Genomic DNA, 18,004 nt, shown 5'->3' with positions numbered 1-18,004 from the left:
AAATGGGAATAATATTGTCCCTTTAAGTTTTGCAAAAACCCACTCATATCTGACACATTTGTAGAGCAGTTTTTTCAGTATATTTGGTACTATACCAAACCTTTTACCCTAAACCAGCTTTCCCCAAGACCAGCCGCACCTGCAAATGTCTCAGCTGTTGGCAGTGCGGACCCGGGGATCAACTCGCAGAGCTCGGCATGTTGGGGCAATTGCAATTATGAACCATGGGGCAGCCAGAGCCTCTGCACCGAGTGGGCCCGCACTTCATGCTCCAGGTAACGCAGGACACGCAAGCGCATCCCCTCCCAGCGCGCTCTCCTGCACACAAGGCACGCTTTGCTGCACCGGCTCGCCCCGGGGACGGGCCCCTTCCTCATGCTTAATGGGGTGAGCTTGGGAATTACCATGAAACTGCAGCCTGCGACATTTAACGGCTTGAATTTACAACCTCGGTGCTCATCAGACAACAAGTCCGTACCTCCTCTCCGCCCGCACGCAGCGGCACGCACACCAGTGCTGTCATCGTGGGCAGAGCGGCTCCCACAGCCCCGCGCAGGCGCAGCTCTCCCCCAGGCACCTTCCCAAGGCACCTTCGTTGGGTTTAGCCTCTCCTCGCCCCAGCGAACGCAGCTTTGCTCCGTCTGCTCGCGCGCAGCGGCACGCCAGGTCCCACGGTGCTGCTGCTGCCCCACAAGCAGCCTGGAAAAACCAGGCTGTTTCGGTTTCCTTCCCATTAGATGAAAACGTGTGTGTTCTCTGGTGGAAGTGTTTGCATTTTGCCCAGTATTTCATATGAGGGCCTGCGCTCAAACATGTGGAAACAGAAAGCAGATAGAGACAAGGTCCATGGCCACAAATGCTGTTACGGCCGCCCGTCACCGAGACGCTTCTTGGCAGGTCTGGTGCCCTCCTGGGGAATGGCCCATGGCTGGTCCGAGCAGCCTGCAGGACTCTGGAAAGCTGAAGTTGGAGGTAAAAATACAGTACCTTGAATTTTTATTACCCCCAAATGGGGTATCCGTCTCAAAGCTAAGCCTTCACTTACAGACGCAGAAAACACAACTGATGGGGACTTGTTTGGTGCTGAGGCTTCCTCATAGTCCAAACACAAAGAAGAGAGATTTTAAGTTTGCTGAGATACAACCCATTACAAAAGCCAGAATATTAAATACGCAAAAAAGAAATCTCTGACTAAAAATTTATAATTCAAATCACTCATCCCCTACAGGATTTGGGGAAAAAGGTGAATATAATTTTTAAGATTTGATTTTGTTGCTAAAGCCAAAAACCAGATTTAAATTAGGGCATAATATCTGCCACAAAGATTGACCGTTTTCTGCTATACAGATTGACTATTTTTTCTAAATATTATCTCTGAGGCTAAGATATAGATTTTCATAAACCACCATTTTTCCTTTTTTTTTTTTCCTTCAGGGACAAAATTCTGCTCGAGACACTGATCTAATCACACCAACTCAAGGAAAAAAGCACATTTTAGACTTACTAGTACACTGAATTTCACAGCATGCTGACTGAAATGTACAGATCCAAATACAGAGAATAATGGCATGAACCACAGGATCTGTGCAAATCTGAGTAGCTTTCTGCATAACTGATCTAAAAATACAGCCAACAAAATGGCACGCACTGCTAGCAAGCTCATTATGAACAATAAAATCAGTTATTCGCTTTAATCACGCTGTTGTGTTTTTGTTTTTGTTTAAATTAAGTTACTGAGCCAGTTTGCCTAATTTGCTCTGAAAGGCCGCGGTTCAGGTGCTCAACTGATTTATTGCTTCTGTAAGTGATGATCCCAAGCGCTTGCTCGTCTGTATTAATTGCTGCTGCTAGCTCAACCTATCAGCTCTGCAGTAGGCGCATACAATTAGTGGGGAGTGACCTCCTCCTCACAGGGGTTGTCTCCTCCTTGCTGGAGTGGCAACTTAAATAATTTCACAATACAAAACTAATGGATCAAAAGGCATTAGAAAAGGTTTCAAGGTAGGTGATAGAGCAAAAAATCCCATGTTCACCAAGAATCTCAAGTTTATCCTGTGTTAAATTCTATTTTCAGATGAAATACATTTGGGATACTATTGAAAAATCTGTAATGCTGGAAACCCCGATTTAACAAAATACGTGAAATACCCGACTGCACGTAATCTTGTGCTTGCTCACTTTTTGTGTGTCTACATAAGCGTAAAAATGGATTGCAAAGCCACAGCACATCTTGAAAAGTAAACCTCTCTCTAACATATGCAGACACAACTCCATTAGCAAAAGAAATATTGTGAAGATAAATATATGGCTTAGAAAAGGCATTCATAGGCTGTACTGATGAGACTTTTAGAAGATACTACTGAGTGGTGAAGCCTGAATATCAGGCAGTAAATAATGCAAAAGAGCAGAAATCCAAAATTGAGGAAAATAACAACATGTGCGATATCTCATCCACTTTGTATGGCAATGGTCCCATACTAGAACTAGAGACCTGACCTGTGATCCTCACCACATGCTGTTTATCCTCTCCTACCCTCCTCTACTTCCAGCCCTGTTCCAGTGGTGCCCAGCTCCCCCTCAGCAGGTTTGCCTGTGCTTCCCTCATCCTCAGGTTTGACATATATCCCTGGGAGAGGACAGAAAAGGACAAGGTAGACACACACCTAATGCAAAAGCTGCTTCCTTAATGGCAAATCCCAGCTTTAAACACAGGTGTGCTAAATTTCCAACGTTTTTGAAATTGCATTTACTTTGAAAAATAAGTATTGTCTTCATCCTAACGTAATGACTTGACTGCTTTGGCTGAGGGTTTCCAGAGACATGGCTGAACAGTCTAAAGGTAACTGCTCAAAGGTGTAACATTTTACAAACATGGCTCTGTAATGGAAAAAGTGTCTTAACACCAGGCAGTACAACCCTACACAGCTATGCAGACAGGTGTATTTCTATTTCTGCCCAGAAATTTCACTTGCTTCCCCTCCTGCCCGACAGGCAAGAAGGTCAGCTGCCATGAATTTGGGACATCATAATTAAAAAATGAAAAATCGTATCATGAGTCTGTGTTAGGAACCTAACTGCTGGCTAGCTTATTCAACCCAGACACCAGAAAAACTGGAGTGACTGCCATGGATTATGTAATGTGGAAACCCTAAAATTCACTTTGGAAGGAAGTATGTACATGCAGCGTGCTAAAACAATATAAATAACTCAATACCATGAACACGCTGTCGCATATGACACTGACTGAGTTAAAGGGCAAACCGCTTATTAAAAACTCTATTGACGGCAGATGCTTTGAAAAAATGCATTGCGTTAACAACAAAATCAAGTATTTTCATACTCAGGACAGAACAGTCATTCAGATTTATCAGCCCATTAACTTTATATACACAGTATTAGCTGCAGTTTAAGTGTGATGCGGTGCATCTGTAATGAGAAGTTCTTTGGGTGGCATTTTATAATTAAATATCTCATGAACTATTTGTAAGGTCAACAGAGATTAATGCAGGATGTCAGGCAAGGTCACCACATGGATTTCTAGAGAATTCCACCCTCTCAAAAAGGCGTTATCACAATAATTATTTTCTTAATACAGTAAATCACAACATGCACAATTTATACAGCAAAAACTCCACATGCATTAACAGTATAAATGAAGTAGTAATTGGTTTTGATAACTTATTTTGAAATAGAAAATATTGTGGCTTTAGGCTACATGCAATGTTTCTCATTACTTTGGATAACTCACAGCATACACTTTCAGTATATGATAACAAAATATGATGGTTAAAGAGGTATCGCACCTTAGACTGAAGAGGAGGAGAGGCATCATCAGGAATGGTTTCTGGAAACGCTGTCACACAGGTGGCCAGCAGAAAGCTGCAGCAGCTCCCAGCTCCCCCCACCCTAGCATCCCCTGGTAGTGAGTGGGGGGAAAGGAAGCTGTGTTCCTTCCAGGAGTGGTTACAGGGCAGCCACCCAGCACCAGGCTTCGGTCAGCTCGGACTGCATGCTGCAGTACCAGAGAGTCAAATATACAACTTGAAATGGAGGAAAACCAGTAATTTCATTAACTAAGTGTTACTGGCTCACACCATCACTTAACATCCTACAGCCAGCTTTCACAAGACCAGACTACACCTTATCAACTCTGCATCTGTTCTGAAGGGCCAAAAAGATTTTCTGTGTCACTGGAAGACAAAGAAATAACCCGTATGTATTTTATTGTGGTGTCTGAAAGTCACAATACGACACATATCAAAAAGAAAAACCTTAAGTCTGAGTGTGTACTAGGAATTTTGCTTTTTCTTGTTCAAAGAACTGAATTTCTGAACAACTGTCCAGTTGTCAAAGTAATTCCTTCTGCAGTATTACATATGTGGTGTAAAGATTTTAACAAGCATGATCACATAAAGAAAAAAACATCATGAGAACAGCGTTTCCTGGCAAGCAATATTTCCATTTTCAGCAAGTCTTCGCCTATCCTGTCCCCCTTTGGGGGCACCTTGCTGCAGTACAATCCCCTCACAGGTGTGCTGGGGACCAGGCTCACACAAGACCAGAGCAGACCTCCCAATAGCAAACGTCAGCCTGGGGCTTCACGCTGACACCCTTCTATTTCACGGCTGTCCGAAGAACCTGCTCTAGGTGAGATGTGTTCCAGATGGGTATGGTGGAAATGCTTCAAAACAAAGCTGTTCTGAATACCATACCTGCTGTCGGAGGTACTGGCGTATCATGCTCTACTTGAGCAAAATATCTGAGAAAATAGCATCCTCTCACCTCTGTGGAAATGCAACATTGTACTGCGGGTTCAGGGCAGGTCACACCAGCAAGACAGCAATACTGACTTAGATCAAATTTTTATAGTACAGGCTGTATGTAAAATGAAGATCAAGTTTACTGCTAATGCCATCATCAACCAAAAGTGTAACCCAGTATTTCCTGTATTTTTTTCCTCCAACTAGTCTTTATTCCTGATCTTCCTCTGGCTCTTCACCTATTTCAGATATTACTTTACAGCCTTGATCTAAATTTTCAGCATTTAACGTGTCAAGCTTCATCTACATTAAAGACTGAATTTCAACCAATCAGTCAGCCAGACAGTTGTGCAGTGTTTCTGAGAGTATGATTAATAGGCGTTCAAAGCTGGAGTTCATAACTCTGCTAAGCTTAATGTAACAAAAATAACATGCAAATAGATAAACAAAGACACTGGAGGAAAGAACTTGTGAGGATCAAAGTGCCTCAGCCATGCTTCTGACAAAGCAACACCATCAGCTACAGGCTCACATCAGACATACAGCTGTGAGAACGGCAAAGACAAGGCACGGTTGATGGAAACGATCTGACTTCTTTTCCATGGCAGATTAGGCAACGTTAGGCTCAATAGCCTTTTGGAAGTATAGCATAAATGAAACCAACTTCACTTGTGGAATGTGCCACTGGGAGACTGGAGAAGACAAAGCTCATGGCTGCATTGCCAACAGCTTCCAAACAACGCAGAGAGCACTCTGCACTGCTTAGAGTCTAATAAAGATGTCAGCATGCTCTTATTTCAGGAAACTCTAAAAGACAAATAAAGCTTATTTTGACTCTGTGCCCAGGTATCAGTCTGGAAAGATAAGAAGCCTGACTCAGCCTCGCACTGTAACAGAAAAACAGAGAAGAACTTGTTTTGTCCACCTGAGGACAGACAATCCCTTGTGCTGGCTCATTCAGAGACATGGGAAAGTCTCCTCCATCCTTTCATTTCCTGATTCCTTTTGAAGGGACAAATAGCTTAGAAACTTAAAATGGGCAACAACGCAGAACACATGAGAAAACAAATAAAGACACAAAATAACCCCCCAATAACCCCAGTTTAAAAAAAAAAATAAAAAATACAAGTATTTAAAGCAGAGTTCCGTATATGTGCAAGAAACTGTAAAAGAAGAGGAAGCAGAGAACTGTCAGACTTTTTATTTCAGTTTGCAAAGGGCTGACAGAATAGTCCTGTTTACTAAAGCAGTGGATCTACAAATGAGTTATATGAAGATGTCAGCTGAAAAAAATGACAGACCTTTCTCTAGGATTCTCAGACTTACAACTTGGTTTGTGAAGTGCTGCATAGCCAACCCTACATTTCCACACTGTCACAACCAGGACTGCACATGTTGCAGATGTGAGCACTGTGTTGCATGTGCGCTCTCTCAACCAGCCTTTGCTTTGCCTTCCAAAAAAAAACAATCAGTGGAAGAAGCACCACGCTTCATGGAAGATGAATTTCAGCCATCTACTGTGTGGAAGATGGAGGCTGTGCCTATACCAGTGACTTAAGCGGTGCTCCACGATGTTCCTGAGCTTCTGAACACGTTCTTCTACAATTCAGTTGAAATGCCTGCTAGCTCAGTGCTGTTGTGTGCCAGCTAACACCCTCCCACGCAACTCCAGGGCATGGCTTGGGGCTGCGTGGGCAATGGACCATTCCCCACCTTTTCTGGAGGTGCACACCACCACCTTTTCTGGAGGCTAAGTGAATTTATCAGCATGGGTGCAAACCATCCCATACTAACAGTCCTCAGCAGAAGGGAATAGTCTACAATAAGTTTAATCTATTAGTACAGTAATAAAGCTGTATTTATCTATTATTGTTACAGTATTACATTACTGTGTAACTAAAAAGGCAGCACTTTCCCTGCACTTCATTAAAACAAAAATATAAAATTTATCATCATTATGAAACTCATTATCTGCATATTTTATAGGAAAATGAGCTGGAGTAAAAAATGACTTGGAAAAAACCAGAATGAGTTTTGCACCTTTTCTGACAAGAAGTCTTTGTTGCCTAATACAAACCCTGGGAGTGAGACGACTCTCCAGTACAAGCAAGCAGAAACACAAGTAACGAAACCAACACAAAGCATGTCCTCAGTCATGCTGTGGCACACAAGGCCTTCAAGACTTCTTGTGCTAAAGAGACAGAATACTGCTCTGTGAGACAATCAGCTCCTCCAAATCATTAGCAGGTTTGATGCGCTGAACAGTGCACTTTGGAAGTAAGCGTGTACAGCTCATGTAACCAGGGCTCCCGACGGAAGGACAGTCCTCCTCTTTTATCATTACTACCAGTCCTCTCCCTGTAATAGCTTTGAGTTGAGACAATACGCTGCTTTTCAATTATTTGTTTTTTTGACTTCTCCTCAAAGGGACTTGGGCATCAGGTGAAGACTGAACAAGTGCAAGAGGAGAAATCCACTGCTGTGGAATAATTTTAAAGCTAACCAGAGAGTGGATGTTTTTTCAAGCAATACCGGCAATGAGCCTGTAGTGCTACAGAGATCTTGCAGAGATGACAAAGGGGACTTTTGCCAGACTCCACATAAAACAAATACCAGCATGCTCAGGAACCTGGCTAAAATAATTGCATGAACCCAGGGCACTGTACTTGCATTTGCTTCTAGTGGATTTTGCACTATTAACATTGAATAGTCAATGCACAGATATGTAACCATCTCTGGTAAGATCACATTTACTCTCCATACGAAGGATAATTCCAGCAACACTGCAGTACTAATTTTGATACAGGACCAGAAAGTAACACTTTATACAGCACACTTTTAATTCCACCATTTTCTATTAAATTCATTTGTGTCTGATTTTTACATCAGACATCTTGCACGCTTCCCCCGCCCTCATTGCTCCTTATCACCAAGTATGTTTTTCTGTAGCCTATTGTTCCACATCCCCAAAATGTATGTGTGTGAAGTAAGAAAACTTGCCACTGCTCAGTTACGGGGGGAATGACTCCACCAAGAACAAGACCTAGCCAAGTGCTGAAAAAGAGGATTAGTCAATGGAAGAGTCAGGAGTAGTGCTGACAGTCTCCTCCCTCTCTCTCTACCAGCCCAAGGAATGTTTTTGGGATAAAAAAAAAAAAAAAAAAAAAAGAAAGAAAGAATTACATACATAAATGCAGTCTTTAATGCAAGTGTTTTGGTTTAACTGGGAGGAGAATAAAGGATGTCAGAATTTCAGCAGAAGAGCTGGCCAATGCCGGGAAGCACCGAGCGCAGTCGGGGCCTCCCTCCCAGCAGCACCACTGCAAACCCCATCACCAGTCACCAGCTCCACCACCCCATTCCACTCGCTCGCTCCGCGCCAATTTCTTGGCAACCTCTTATTATGGTGTTGCTTATTGTACGTTTAAAATATCTAATCTTTACCTTTTCCACTGAAGGATATTTTAAATGAATCAGTCTGTACTGAAATGTAAATAACACCCCTTCCTCCCCACCCCCCTGCCCCAAACACCAGAGCAAGGGAAAAGAGTATCCTGGGTTACTCACATGTGTGCCTCGCCAAGGAATAATTTGATCCACCGCTAGTCAACCCAAATCCCTCGGGAATTTGACTGGAACTACGTGGCCGAGTGAGAAGTTTCGGAGGTTCGATTTCAGCTCCAAATTCTGCCCCAATCACCCCCAGCAGGACAATGGCCGTGGCTTGCTTCCGTCTCTCTTCATAGGACGTCGATATTTTTTTCATTTGTGGGAGGCCAGACAGACAACCTAAAATGAAAAGTAAGAAATATGACAAAAATCAAAAGCGGGGCTGTTCTTTAATACTCCAAACAACATTGTGTTTCCCAGAGAAAATAAAAGAGGTTTCTGTTTAACTTAAATCATGTCTTCAGGACAGTTACTGCCCTTACCAGGATTTTCGGCTGGTGGAGATGATTCCGTTTTACTTTTCAAAACCTACAACGCATGACAAAAGTCTAAATACCACCTATTGCAAGGTCTGTCTTCAGTGAAACCCACCCTTCAAAAACTGTCAAGATCTCATGGAGAAAAAAGAGCCACCAGAAAACTGTCTCATTTCACAGTTTTTAAAAGATCTGTGGAATTCTGTTTGTCTAGTTTTTATAAAAGGTGATTTTTGGTTTGCTTCCTGTTAATTTTAAATTTGCATAACAAGTTGTAATTTTTTTTTTTTTAAAAGAAGGGAGATTTTTAGGATAACTTATTTGTATTAAACAAAAGCATCTTTTTGTTTTAGGATGCATCATCACATTCAGATTCTTACTAAATTTTAGCATAACAGTATATGCATTAAACCAAACTACTATTTTGTACACTAAAATGTTACACATGGTATTTTAACAAACATTCTTAAAAACAGTGAAAAAACCTCACTGTATTATGAATTTTAAATAAAACTGAAATTTACATTGTTAGTCTAATATAGCCCAGAGACTTTGAATTTCACTAAGCAGATGAAGGTTTTTTTTTTTGGAGTAAAGAAACAAAACCTTACAAGAAATTGACTGGAATGAAAATACCATATTCATTTACTCTGACAAGTACAGTTCACTTTTACCTATAATACTAATTCACAGCATACTAGGAAATGCCCTACCATATATTCTACAAAAATAACGGTGTCTTAATCCACTGTTAAACCTTTGCCAAGAAGTCGGAAGGCACCACCTGGCACTGAACGAGACTTATCGGGCTTGTGGATTAATGAAGGGTGAATTAGCGAGTCACACTGTACATCTCTCTCTGCTAATGGCATTCACACAGCTCGACAGGAAACGAAAAATCACCTACGAGAAAGCTAACCAAATTTTAGAACCTGTGTTAGAAGACCATCCTCGTTCAGGCAACCAGGCTGCGGCTGTGACAGCGATGTGCCAGCCAAAAGGGAGAGAAAAACAACAGAAAGCTTAACAATGGTAGTAGGGGAGGGGAAAAAAAAAAAAAAAAAAAAATCAATAGTAACTGCCTTCAGAGGAAGAAGGATGAAAACGGGCTGTAACAGCCAAAGCAAAAAATATAACAGTTTTAATTGCTTAGCAATGGCTTATCCCACTCGCGCCATCTGCAGACACCAGTTTCTCATCAACATTTGCATATGGTCCGTTTGCGCGTTACACCTTGCCGCAGCCTCCCGTCCCCGGCGCCCGAGGGCCGCAGGCGGGTGCGCGGCAGCTCCCGCACGGCCGCGCACAGCGTGGCCCAGCACACCCCGTTTCCTGGGGTGCCCCCCGCCAAAGGGCATCGCTGCGAATGACTGATGGCGGCTCCCTCCCGGCTCCCCGCGGCCGCCTCTCGCCCAGGTGCTCAGACAGAGCCCGGCGTGACATCTTAGATCAAGATGAATTGGCACAAACTCCTGATCCAAGATTGTTTTATACCATTTAATTTAGTTTCTTCCCCTGCTTGGATGAGCACAGCTCTGGTTATGGATTTCTATTCTAATGTGCTGCAGCAGGCGCGGGGAGCAGGCAGCGGAGCAGATGCTGGAGCAGGGGACGGCGGGATGCTGATCAATAGGCGAGGCGCTGACCCCGGCCACGCCGCCCGCGCCGGCCACGGCTCCCAGGCGAGGAAGAAAGGAAGAGCGAACACATGTGCTGCTTCCAGTAGGAAATTAAACCGCGGGGGCACTCGGCGCGATGCGCCCTCCCCCCCGCCCGCCTTTCATTTGATTACAGCAATATGAAGTTAACCCTTCGCTAGGTCCCGAAGGACGGATTTCAAGAGCATCCTTCGAATTATAGGCCTGGCTCGGCAGAACTTTGGCGAGGCAACTTTAAACAGCCAACACCAAACCGGCGGGCATCCGCAAGCTCCATCTCAACCCGCGCCTCCCTCATCCCGCGGCCGGCCGGGAGCGCTGCCGTTGCGCAGCACGCGATGATGCGTTTCGTCCGCAATTAATACGGGATCCAGCAGGAAAACTCCCGGGCCTGCAGCGGCACGGTGCTGTGCGCTCGGCGTAGACTCGCAGCTGAGCTAATTCCTACCGCTGACCCCGCGACTCCAGCACCCAGATGTCGAGGAGATAACTCTTTGTTAACCAAACAATGAATTCCAACCAGAACAGGGTGGGAAATATTCTTAGAGTGTTTCATTAGCAATCTGGCATGGGATGGTCTTTATCCTGCTCGCTGCTGCAGCACAGGATTTTCTACCTCAAACCAACAAACCCAAGAAACTAAAAAAACCAAAAACCAAACCAAAACAAAAACAACCCAACAAACACCCCCCCCAAATCAAAAAACCCCCAAAACAACAAAATCCCAACCCTCCTCCCAGTAACATTCCTCCCTGAAACCTCCAGATGAGAGGGGAAAAAAACCCCCTTAAATATTTTTGCATTTACTTTTTCTTTTTTTTTTTTTTAATTACTAGCAGAAACACACAATTAATTGTAATGATTTCCTCCAAATAAACTGGCAGCCATTTGGGAGATTTTAAAATGAAATAATGTCTATAAAAGTAGTGCTTTCTACAGTTGCATTTGTCTCATGAAAATTTGGTATTTTCTCACAGCGACGTGCCTCCATTTAATCATGCTAAAGGGTGACACACAGATCCATTTTCTTGACAGGACGGTTGATCACCCTATCACAGTAAGAAAATTAATAACCTCAAATAGCTCTATGTGGAAAACAGAAGCTACACTGGTGAAAGGACAAAAACGTTCTACATTTTAGTTGTAAAAATAACACACTTCCAGATCCACACACCAAAAGAGAAACCTATCGCGTCTGGGCGCTTACCCAGCTGGGTTTTCTTTAGACAAAATGACCTTATTAAATATTTCAAAATATCTCTGTTTTTGGGAATTAAACATCCACAACTGCTTAGAGGAGACAGCTTTACAGATAGTGCAAAGCATATTTATGAAGTCTTTAAAATATAGGTAAAATATTTCAGAAGTTTAAATTATTTAAAAGGCTGTGAGATATTGATTACTTCATTTAAAAAGCAGTCAGAGAGTACAGCCATGAGGTCAGGATAAATTTAACAGTTTGAACCACTTTACTAAATAACTCTAAAGATCACATTAATTGGCTTTGCACAGTTCTTGAGTAAAATTAATTTTATCCTAGCTTACAATAAAAGGATTAAAAGACAAATTAAGTTCTCCAGGTTTAACTGGAATAGGAATCAATGGATTTGAATTAAAGCTGAGGCGGTTTTATGAGAGATGGACTGCTACCAGATACTTCATATCTGCTATTAGGCGCATACTGATGGTACTCCCGTATTGTATTAGGTATTAAAGCATCGCAGAAGTAGGTGCCAGACCCATTTATTACTATCAAACATACCGTCTGAACCCATGGTGCTGCCGTGGTGGTTCTGAGCACAGAAGGGTGGCCTCCGGCGGCCCCAGTCCACCAAAACCATGCCCAGCCCTGCTCCATCAAACGGCCACCGACACGGAGAGCCACCCAGCCACAGCGTGGTGAATGACAACCCAACACAATTAATTACAGGGTTGTAATTGCATCTTATGATTTAAATGAAAGCGTAATCACTGAGATTTAGTCACAACATTTAATGTGCATAAAATTCTTTAAAGTGAAAAAACCTAGGAAAGATGTTGCAGTAGCCCCATTTCCATATGCTCCGACAGCCAAGAGAGAATCCTCATCTGAGCTCAAATACGGCGCCAGGTACACCAGAGCAAGGGTCTGCAGGCTTTCGGCAGCGGTAAGCCCGTTAATATATATAAAATTTTGAAAATATATATTTGAAATTAATAAAATAATTTGCTCAAGGCCACAAACATACTTTGCATCAAATGTGGTAGAGAACTCAGACCTTGCATCCCAATCTGTTTTTTTAAGGGTACAAAGAAAACCGACAACTAAAGCCCTCTCAATTTTTGTCACAGCTCATTATTTCCCAGCACTGAATGCACACAGTCAGAATTCACTATCTATAGATGAAAGCTTGCAAACTGAACTCCATGGAAAGCATCATCACTTTTCCGTCCTGTCTGCCAGGTCTCTCTCTGCATTTCTTCTGACAAGTTTTCTGTTTATTTATGAAGGGGAGGTTTGTAACTGGGCAGGTTGGGATAAGGATTTCCATCCATCCTTCTTTTTCCTCTCTCTTTTTCAGGCTTGAAAAAAATACATAGTTAGTTAAATTCAGAGAATCCTCATAGTCCTTCCATCAGATGCCAGGGAGGAAGCAAACACACACCAAAATGTGGTAGAGACTGAACTTATTGGCAACAACCACTGAAACTGTTCACATTTGCAACTGTAATCATTTTTCTGTACCAGATGGGATATGATAAAAGAATGCACAAGAGCTACAGGGGGAGAATGCAATTTTGCTTAGATTCATCTTGACTGTCAATAATTTAAAATATTTCTTCATGTCAATTGCACTATTTTCTTACAGTAAATAAATTTACATAATGCTCTGCTTGTGAACTAAAATGGAAATAGCAAAAGAATTTAAGAAAACTGTATACTAAATGTGCCTATGAGAGATACTTATCCTTACCTTTAATTGTTCAGGATTCTTAAACCAGTCAAAGCCATGCTATGGGTTTGCCTACATTTCTAGTTTTTCAGATTATACACAGATGAATAATTACAGTAATTTCAGCACCTCCTGAAAGCTTATAAAGCTGGAGAGTTCACAATAAATCAGAACTGAAAAAAATATTATGAAGAAATAACAATAACAGAAAGTGACCACGAGGAAAATGTAGAAAGACAGGAAACAATCTATTTTATCTAACCTTATGAAAACCGTGGTTACTCATTACTAACCTCGCATTATTAAAAGTATTTTGATTGCTTGAAAGTGCAGCCATTCCTATATACACAGCTCCCTCCACCGGCACAGCAGAGAAGGGTCCCCGTGAGCCCAGCAGGGCAAACGGCGAGGGATGCTCTGGGCCGGGACAGGCGGCAGCCGGGGCTCGGACCCATCTCACCTGACTGAGTTCCTGACACCTCACTCTCAATGTGTTACTACAAAATATTAAGTGACTCCATACAGTCTCTTCACACCTCTACAGTTTGGCTTAGTCTGGAATAACCACCTTAGTTTTTAAGAAAATTAAGCACCTTCCCATGACAGTAACAACAGCAGCAGCAACAACAAAACCCAAACCAAACCACCACCACCACCACACCTCAGAACCCCCAAAAGACAGTGTGGGTTTTGGATGCGGGTCTTTTGCTTACAAGTGGTCTTTGCTAAATACACTTCTGGTAGTTCAAGTTACATTTGCTTAATTATTATTTGTTCCTACTATCAGAGTGTAAATGCAACACACATGAGAAAATTTGGTGCAACAGAAGGAAAAATAAATCTGTGTCTAAGCCTACCTTTTCTTTGACTCCTTTCTGCTGTGCACAGCCTCTACACAGGAGCTGAAGTTCCTGCCTGGAAGTGCCAACAGCAATGGGAAGCTCGGGAACTTCTCCCAGGAAAGCCCTGTCAGCCCACCCCCAAGACAGTAACTTCTCACAATGTATTTCCTTATTTCCTCAGTCACTACACGCACTCAGAATGCTTGTACTAAAGACAGTGCTAAATACCACGGAAAGACCTCTTCTGATAAAATAACGTATAAAGAACAATTGTGAAAGGACACGTACCTGGGTGAAATATGCCACCGAGTGCTGCCAAGTGTGTGCCAAAGTTAAAGCTACCTTGGTGAAGGTTTATCGTACACATTCATTCTCCTACCACTTACAACAAAGGCAAGTATAGAAAGCTTTTTTCTTTGGAGCAACTTATTTCTATTTTTGGTCTTTTGTTCATTGATAGTGACAAAATATCTGCAAATAGGGAAAACTGACACATTCCTGAAGTTGTGATCCTTACCGCTTCTACGCCAGAGCAATTCTGTAGTCTTCAACATATTTATGAGATTTACATGAGTGCAGACTGAAAGCTCCCATATTTTGTGAAACTAATTTCTTTTCTCCTCCCACATTAAAAAAAATATCTTCCGACTTGACTGCCACCATGACAGTCAATATATGTCAGTTGAGCACAACACAGAAATCTGGCAATACAGTGGTTAAAGAGATTATCTGTGATTGCTAACTCTGAATCATAATACTTATCTTCTATGGTTATTAAGCATTTTTTACCATTTTCATGTTCGCTGTTTTCATAGCACTTCATGTTGGGCTGTTCCAGGAAACACATATGGGAGGGAGAATCAAACACAGATTTCAAACAGTAGCTTGCTCACTAAGACATAACACATTTTGTAATCAATCTTTTTACTATTCCTATAATTGAGATGAGAACTATAAAAGATTAAAACCAAACTACACTGTAGCATTATCCATATATAGTTGAAATTCACACTGTTTGAATTAAAATTTACTCAAAAAAAGAAGTACAGGCATCTTAGCATCATAACAACTAGTATTTTTAAATTAAATTGCTTTCTCATGTTTTATAAAGGTATCTGCTAAAAACTATTAGACACGGGAAGGGAGCCACATAAGAAAAAAACCAATACCTTTTGTGAAAGTTTCCTGCACGTTTCTATTATTCTCATTGATAAGGTACATATGTTTTAAAAAGAGATATATATGTGTTTAGATAGTGAAAGAGGACTTGATAAAACCACTTGAAAATAAATTAGGTAAGGATGAGCAAAATAACTGCTCTGGAATAAAAACAAGAGCTGGTTTTGGGGGGCTTTGTTTTGTTTTGGTTTTCCTCCCCCCAAAGGTCTCCTCCCTGTTGGTACACTGAGCTGATTTATTTGATAATGCCTGTCTCGCTATTTTCTTCTCGTGTCCACAGCAAGGTATTTGAAATAATGGAGCTGTGTTACTACTGTAAAGACTGGAAATGTTTAAACCTTATTTTTTTAATATTTCATAGGACATCTTACAACAGACAAGTTTAATAACTAAGTATCAGTAAATCACATAGCTTTGTATTATTAAAGGCAGGACATTTTCTGGTTTACTTTTTGATAATGTATTCCCTGTGTGACGCCAGTAATATGGTTTCGTGCAGGTAGCCAGCTGCAGCAACTTCAAAAGACAGAAGAATTATAAAACCTCTCATGGTGAATAATAACATTTATTAGGTGAGTATAGAATATTATTTTTAGAAAAGACCATTGCAGCCACCAAAAGATTTTAAAAAATTGAAAAAAAAAAAAAAGTTCCTCTTCCTTAAATCTTTCATTTAAGACCCTATCTCAAATCAAAGGGTCTGACCCCACCGATGACCTCGGGTCAGACACCCGGGGAGGTCAGAGTCCACATGTAAATCCCCATAGTTTATCCACACGCTACACTGAAACATGCGCTACTGAAAAATGGCAATGTATTTGTTAATTAAAAATGGTAGTTTTCAGGATAACGAAACCTGCCAGGAATCTGTTAGCCTCCCATCAAAGCATTACATAGTAGCTACTGGCAGCCTTAAGGGTTAAGACACTGATTTTCTTCTGCATAGGTGGTGCTATTTTAAGCCAATAGTGTGTTTAAACCCACACCAATGAAATCAATACAGCACTGCTCTACTCAAGGTGAGACCAAATAAACCTGTCGGAAGCTCTGAGAAATAGGCTTTGCAGTACACACTGAGTGCTAAGTGCCTTTCAGCCCAGAGATCTGTCATTAAATAATCATTAGCCATCATTCATTCTTCCTAAAAAGCTCAACGCCTGAACTTGTTCGGTATCCACTAGGCATTAGTGCAGCCCCCCCGTGCTCATTAGCGCTTCGGGATGGTTGCACCACTCCTCAACAACGCGCTGCCTTGGTCCAGCACGCCTGGAAACGACCGCTCCTCCACGAACACAGTGCTCGCACACCTCCCAGCCTGCCAAGCCTATTTCATCCACCAAGCACGCCCTAAAAATTTTACAAATGAGCGTTTAAGTCACTTGGCTTTCTCTTGCAACAAGACAAATGTGTAGTACGGCTCTCTGTGTTTACCCACACGCTTAGGATTTGCCAAAAACATTCTGTACCTTGGAAAAGCCGAACAGCATTGCCTAAATCCCGGGCTGCTTCACGCATTCAGATTAAAGCTAGTGACAGATGACATGTATTAATTACTTTCATACAGTTATATATTCTTATCTGGCCTCGCTGCAACTTTTTTTGCAGTAGGAAACATTGACTTGAGTGCCAATTATTACTTTATAACGAAGCTATATGAAACTAGCAGCAAACTGGTTTCATCTATGTAACTGCAAATACTAAGGTTGCTAATGTCAGTCACTGTCCATCTGTAACATACTAATAAAAACCCAAGAGATTTAATAGTTACTGAATACCTGAAGCAAGGAAAACAATGATAAATTTCATCTTTGGAATATACAGGCATAGAGGTTAACCCGTTTCCTCTTAGCAATAAACCTTCCTTTTTTCACCAATGCTTTGTGAACTCTGTGCTGAAAACATCTGTTTGCTTTCAAAAAGCAAGCAAAAAAATGAGCTGTTTTCTTCAGTATGCATTTTCACCAACAAGCTTGACTAAGCAATCATCATCTTAAACTAATTTAATTCTATTATATGCCATATAGCCCGAAGTATTTATTTACTTGAGAATAAATTTTACCAGTGACATTTGATTGTTTCATACCACATCCGAAAGCCACAGATGTCAGCTATGTAAGTACTAATCATCCCCCAACCTTGCCGTTTCAGTTTTTAGATGTAGTCTTGTGCTGCAATTTCCAGAAATCTGTATTTCTCTTCATAACTGTCTACATAAATAAGTCATAAATAAAAGCATTTTAAATGTTCGTCACACCTTTTCAAAATTTTGATTATAATCACTTTAATGTCACTTCTAACAAGAGAAGTTTTGATGCATTAACTCAGTGCTTTAAAAACAGCAAGTCGCACTGAATAAAATGTACCTGATATTTCCCCAACTGAACAGCAGAGAATCCATTTTGTCTTTGACTATTTCCCTGCTCTCAGCCCTGCAAGGAAGCAGCATCCTCACCCATTTTGTGTTCCCAGATGCTGCAGCACAGTGAAATATTCCGTCATAAAAGGAATGGCACAGCAGAAGAGAAAATTCCAGTAAACTGCCACAGATTAGAATGGTGGCTGCAAAAAGTACTTACGCTATGTAGAAAAGCACATTTTCCACGAGCCCAGCAGCCTTATGAAAATTACAGTGTGATGTCTGTCTTGCAGCTTTCTAAATGTATGACAACTCTGAGCATTTAAATAACTCTACCATTAAATTATACA

The 18,004-nt window shown here is 41.6% G+C and overlaps 1 protein-coding gene across 8 annotated transcripts in view; it reads right to left on the bottom strand.

Annotated features, from left to right (window-relative positions):
* WDR7 (WD repeat domain 7) overlaps positions 1-18,004 on the bottom strand; it is a 150,310-nt gene that overhangs the window by 61,614 nt on the left and 70,692 nt on the right. For 6 of the 8 annotated variants that reach the window (XM_052778149.1, XM_052778148.1, XM_052778146.1 and 3 more), the window contains 2 exons: positions 9,619-9,654; positions 8,328-8,549 (listed from right to left, as the gene is read on the bottom strand). In XM_052778149.1, the coding sequence (XP_052634109.1) occupies positions 8,328-8,549; positions 9,619-9,654 (258 nt within the window). The remainder of the gene's footprint in view (positions 1-8,327; positions 8,550-9,618; positions 9,655-18,004) is intronic. The other 2 variants (XM_052778144.1, XM_052778150.1) reach the window with 1 other exon arrangement.

Source organism: Harpia harpyja, chromosome Z (assembly GCF_026419915.1).
Source record: "Harpia harpyja isolate bHarHar1 chromosome Z, bHarHar1 primary haplotype, whole genome shotgun sequence".
Lineage (NCBI taxonomy): Eukaryota > Metazoa > Chordata > Aves > Accipitriformes > Accipitridae > Harpia > Harpia harpyja.
The sequence above is the reverse complement of the archived record's forward strand: the minus strand, read 5'-3'. Positions and strand labels throughout refer to the sequence as shown.